The sequence below is a fragment of the Rhagoletis zephyria genome, unplaced genomic scaffold (genome assembly GCF_001687245.7).
Source record: "Rhagoletis zephyria isolate East Lansing unplaced genomic scaffold, Rhagoletis_zephyria_1.1 Rzeph_scaffold_04892, whole genome shotgun sequence".
NCBI classification, from domain to species: domain Eukaryota; kingdom Metazoa; phylum Arthropoda; class Insecta; order Diptera; family Tephritidae; genus Rhagoletis; species Rhagoletis zephyria.
In genome coordinates, this window is record NW_016161975.1 from 25030 (window position 1) to 30474 (window position 5445).

The 5445-nt window shown below is 38.0% G+C and overlaps 1 protein-coding gene across 1 annotated transcript; it reads right to left on the reverse strand.

Annotated features, from left to right (window-relative positions):
- Positions 1 to 1443: 1443 nt before the first annotated feature.
- LOC108371331 (uncharacterized) lies at positions 1444 to 5018 on the reverse strand. Its single transcript, XM_017626879.1, has 2 exons — positions 4635 to 5018; positions 1444 to 1992 (listed from the first exon to the last, which is right to left on the reverse strand). Exons 1-2 carry the CDS (start codon positions 5016 to 5018, stop codon positions 1552 to 1554), a joined length of 825 nt encoding a protein of 274 aa, XP_017482368.1. The 3' UTR covers positions 1444 to 1551.
- Positions 5019 to 5445: the final 427 nt, after the last annotated feature.

The following is a 5445-nucleotide window of genomic DNA, read 5'->3' on the forward strand; positions in this document are numbered from 1 at the left end:
AAGAGGACATTTCCAAATAAATATTTTTTAAAAGAAAGCTTTTTTTAACCTTCTCTCGTTTGATACCCATATTAATTTGTATAACCTTTTAAGTAAATTGTATTTGAATTTCTTAACAGGTGGCAACACTTTTTAAAATATTAAGCTGCCGTTGTTTGAAACCCACATTGTTGTAACATTTTATCTAACTTTTATAAATAAATAGTTGATTTTATCTTTTGAAAAAAGTGGCAATCCCCTTCAAAAAATATACTGCATGTTAATTTTCTATATCGCCCTAAGTTTTTAGGTTCTTTTTAACCGACTTCCAAGAAAGCAGGAGGTCATCAGTTCGTCGGAATATTTTTTATTTTTTTATTTTTTATGTATGTTACCGCATAACTTTGGACCACGTCAACCGATTTCGATTTGCATCGGAAAGGTAGTGTCTCAGAGGTGGTCCAATACTAATATGGTTTAGATCCGATCATTGGATCATGATATATATATATATATATTTTTTACATTAGAATTGAAGTCGGTTTTGCTTTTTGCTTAAAAATTACTTGTTAGCAAATATTTTGGCATGGAAATATCTACACTACCACTGCATGATTAAACATAGCTCAATCACAGCATCATAAATATTTAACTACTATCATAAATTTTTAAATGTTCATAGTAATAATGATTTTTTTTATTTATTCTCTTTGCAGGTAAGTTACACAATATACAATTTACGTTGATTGTCAAGTTTAGCCTTGAAAGTGCAACAAAATGCGGCAGCTAAGTAAGAAAAGTTTATTAAAAAACATTTTATTTACATATCTCATTTAAAAAACGTCCATATTTGTTTGTTTGTAATCATATCTGCAGGGTTTATAAACTCTGCTAAGCATTGAACTGGCAATTCACAGGCAATGGAGTAGCCATTCGGCTAAAGAGGGGGGTGGAGCAGGAGAGTTTTGTGTTAATAAGCAGCGCGTGCAGTTGGGCGGACTAAAATGCACTTCGAGTCACGCGCTATGTATCCACTGGCAACACAAACCGTCAGTGGCAGTGTTGATTTCAAAGGAAAATATTTGCATTTTTCATTTAGGATATGCTCGGTAATCCTTTTTTCTCTTCATATAGCAATTCGTTGTGAAAGAGGGTGGTTTTTCTGCAGTCGACTTACATACTTACCTTACTACCTGCTTGGGGCCAAAAAAAAGTTATTCGCATTGTTTGCAAACGTGCCGGAATTGTATTACCAAAATATTTGCAAAGCTCAACAATTTCGCCCTCAGGTGAAATATGTAGAAAAAAGGGGTAAAACTTTAAAACAAACAAAAAAACCAGTAGAAACAAGCTGAGCGAAATATCATCCAAGAATTTCTGCATGCTTTGTTTTTCAAAAAAAAAAAAAAACAAAAAAACAACTACTTGGTTTCGCATTTAACAGCTATTCATTTTCACTTTACAATTTCAACCTCTAAAGCTTTGTAAACTACGGACGTTCTCCCCTATGTATTTGTCCATTGCTTCTATTTCATACTTAACCCCCGAAGAATCGTTTAATTCTACCGGAGGTTAATTTAACAAGTTTAAAATCTTGTCAACTTGTGCTTGAATCCCTTGATTTTGCTCGGTAGTGGTTACTTCATCGCCCAACAACGGTGGTGGTGGCGGTTGTGCTGATGGCGTTGTATCGAACGGTGGCAATGGTGGCGCTTCGGTGGTCGTTGTTGTAGTACTTGTAGTTGTCGTGGTGGATGTGGAACTGGTGCTACTACTTGCTGTTGTACTTATTGCTGGCGCGACTGTAGGAGGAGGGCGTGGTTTGACCGTGCCCTCCAGACAACTTTGCAGATAGTTGTAGTTGTTAGCCGTATCGGTTACATATCGTCGTTCGGCAGCGTTACAACATTGTTCATGATGCAAATCGATTAGGCGATAACGTTCTTGCAATACGGTGGCATATTGCGAGGCATTGCCTGAAATGCTGTATGTGGATTTGGTATTGTCTGTGCCCTGTGGAAAGGAGAAGAACTTCGTTAATATACAAATAAGTGCATAGATGGGTATGGAAAGGAGATATAAGCGGCGTCAAAATAGACCTTAAAATAGAAAAAATAAAAAAATAAAATAGCTTCAAAATTATAAAAAATATCGGAAGAATTTTTTTCCTGCGTGTTGTATGAACTAGGGTTTTATAGGGTTTCCCTAAAGTCGAGAAATGAAAAAAATATGGAAAATACATCGCCATACAATTTTTTAAAGCTTTTTAAAGCTAGTTTGGCTATTTTAAGGATATTCTATAATTTTTTCGATAAGGCGGATTCTGCTGGAAATATGCAAAACCGCATTTCTATTGCTTAAATCGGTTTCTAAGGCACTCAAGAATATACACTGCGAGTAGGACAAGTATTGTCAACCTTCTTACTCCACGGCAGTCCTAAGCTTTTAAGAAATTCCGTAGATTGATTGTTGAAAGCGAGTGCACATAAGTTTTGGCTCCTGGCTTTATAAAACTGTTGTTGTAAACATTTTAACCCCCTAAGTCTTACCACAACGGGTCTTTTTGCACTTATTTTAAAGGTGTTTAGTGTTTTTTTTTTCATTAGATAGACGGTAAAAATGCTCTATAAAAATGTAAAGAAAAAAGATAAAATTATCCGACTAAACGTAAATGTTCTATTGGTACTTTTCCCACCTACGGGGTCCTACCATTATTATTGTTGGGAATAAAGCACTGCGAACTCAAGATCTTTTGTGCCCCTTCATGGATTTATAGTGTGTCTATTAAGCCACTATCCAAAAGAAACTTTAGTATGGAGCCTAAATCTACGGATTTCACTTCGCCCTCGGTTATTAGATGTTTACCCAGGTGTATTTTGCGTTTGTGCAACATTGCAGGACACCCTTCTAGGATGTGCTGTGCAGTCTCGATATCCATCCTGCAAAATTTCCAGTTTAGTCAGCCTGTAATGTCATGTCAGGATTCCCGTAACAATTCTTAAGTTATTCTTGGATAGGCTCATACATTCCTTAAAGTGTTTTTGGTTATATCGTCACTAGATACGAATAAAGGCGAGAGCTCAAAAGTTGACGGCGAAGAAAGACGCGTAAACTGAATGATGCTGAAGTGACAGTCCTTGTCCAAGTATAAGTCTATGATTACGCGTCTTTCTTCACCGAAGTTTTCTTAAGCGGCTTTTTTCGTAAATTTTTTACGCGTCTTTTTTTCGTCGCCGAAACACAAGCGCGCCTTTATTCGTGTCTAGTTACGATATGTTCCTAAAAGTGCTTTGGACTGCTCTAGACCTGCTAGATTATCCCAGTAGTAGATTATCCCATTTGCCAAATTCGACTACTTTCTTAAACCCTATTTCATCAGCTGCCTTCAGATTCGGAAGAAAAGTCTACGCCGAAAAGAGACTAATCCTCGACCTGTTATGGAATAGAATTACACAGATTATGTGTTCCACAGCCTCCGCATTCGTCAATTCAAGTTTAATCATTGGTAAGAGCCGTACAGTGGTCTGTTAATATACTAATCAGTGTCCTAGCGTCCTTGTACAGGAGAAAGCGATAGCGATAAGTCCCAGACACAGTCCAGAATCTTTTAGCATCATGTATCCTGCGCCACAGATGATTTCTACGTCCACTTCTCCACATTGAGCCGCCTCGACTGTTTGCCATGGAGAGTCACTCGCAACAAGATTAGGTCTTAACCAGTTCAGAATCCTTTGTTTTCTAGTGAAGAGTATCTACGATTTACATACATATATGAGCAAATCTCAAGAATTGTTTCATGTACATCGAAAATGGTGGCACACCTATTTTAGAAAATGCATTTTTTTCAGTTTTGTACAAAGAACAAGATTCCGTCGCGAAATTGTATTTAAATAAAAACCTGAAAGAGATATACTAGATATACAGTATTCCTTATGCACATACATATATATTTCTTTCTTCATGTATATGACAATTTTAGAATGAATTTCGAGTGTGCCAAATAAAAATTGTAAAAATGGAATTTTAGTTTCTCAAATCATAGTTATCTTTTACTCATTTTAATTTTTTTTTCATTTGGTGACAAATTTATTAACCGACTTCACAAACAGGAGAAGGTTATCAATTCGACGGAATATTTTTTATTATCTGCCGAGAGAAAGAAGTGACACTAAAAAAACGACCCGTGGGATTTGTTCTCTTAATGCTAAGCCCTACTTTGGTTGTCCGTAGGTGTATGTACATTTGTCTCGCAGTATTTGGCTCCTGAGTGAGCTGAGTGTGGACGGACACTTCGCGCTTGCTATCAGGAGACGCTAGGTATTCCGGGAAAAAACACATACGAGCCAACGTTTCTGTGGTTCTGACGAGCCACTAACATCTACATATCTAGATCCAGACATTTTTGAATAACTAAAACAACTGGGCTAGACTAAATTCATGGACCAAACATAATAATACCAGTAGCATTTTAACCGGTACGACCTATGGTTCATTTAATCAATCAAAGTACGGATGCCCAATAATTCCGAGAAATTTGATTGCGACTCTGAGACCATTCTTGTCCTTGCAATGTATTATAAGCCTCATACTACATGCACACTACTTTTCACATTTTTTAACGAACGCAACTCCCTTGAATATTCAAATTTACTCACAATTTTCGTATGACAATTGAACAGCTCCAATGTGTTGTTCAAGTCGTTACACGTACGTAGACTGCTACAGACCGCCTCTGAAGCCTCGACAATTTCACGACGCTCCAACACTGAATCGCTATCAATTTGTTTGCGTTCCTCGCTCGCTTCGAGCAGGCAACTTTTGTATTTTCGACCGTAGGCCTCGCCGATGGCACTCGAATACGCTATGTAATCGGTGAAACAGGCGACTGACACCTGTGGATTCAGCGCCGTAATTCGCGAGGTGAATAGTAAACGTACCAAACCCTTTTGGGATGGCAGTGCTGCGTTGGGTGGCAGTTGTGACTGCGCCAATTGCAGGCCGGCGGCCAAGAGTAGCAGTGCAACTGCTAGTTGGTACATGTTGACTCCTTAGTAGTTTGCTTTTACGCAGGTTTACTATTCGTTCGGTATTAGTTGGCTCCAACTCGATTGTGTAAGGCTCCAAATTTAGGGGCTAAAGAAAACTTTTAAAATTTTAATGCTATTGTTTCTGCGACGAGTTGCGTCTCGTCGTTGCCGAATTTCGCAAAACTATGTGCGCCGATAAGTTGGTTGATGATATTTTATATTAGTGTCTGAAATATTTTGCATTTTGTCTACTCTTATCTGGTATATTATCTGGGCCACAATGAGTTGGTCAATAAACGGCAGCAACATCAAATTCCACACCCGTAACAGCAACGAATAGACGGACGGACGCATGTTCTTCTTTGCGACTTGATTGCTTTATCTGGCGCGTCGCTCAATGATCAAAACACTACGAGGGTGGGGTGAGGGAAAAAGTGGT

Coding starts and splice junctions, on each gene's coding strand:
- LOC108371331 (XM_017626879.1), bottom strand. CDS start 5,018: ATGTACCAACTAGCAGTTGCACTGCTACTCTTGGCCGCCGGCCTGCAA. Junction 1,993..4,634: donor TCAATTGTCATACGAAAATT/GTGAGTAAATTT, acceptor TCCTTTCCACAG/GGCACAGACAATACCAAATC.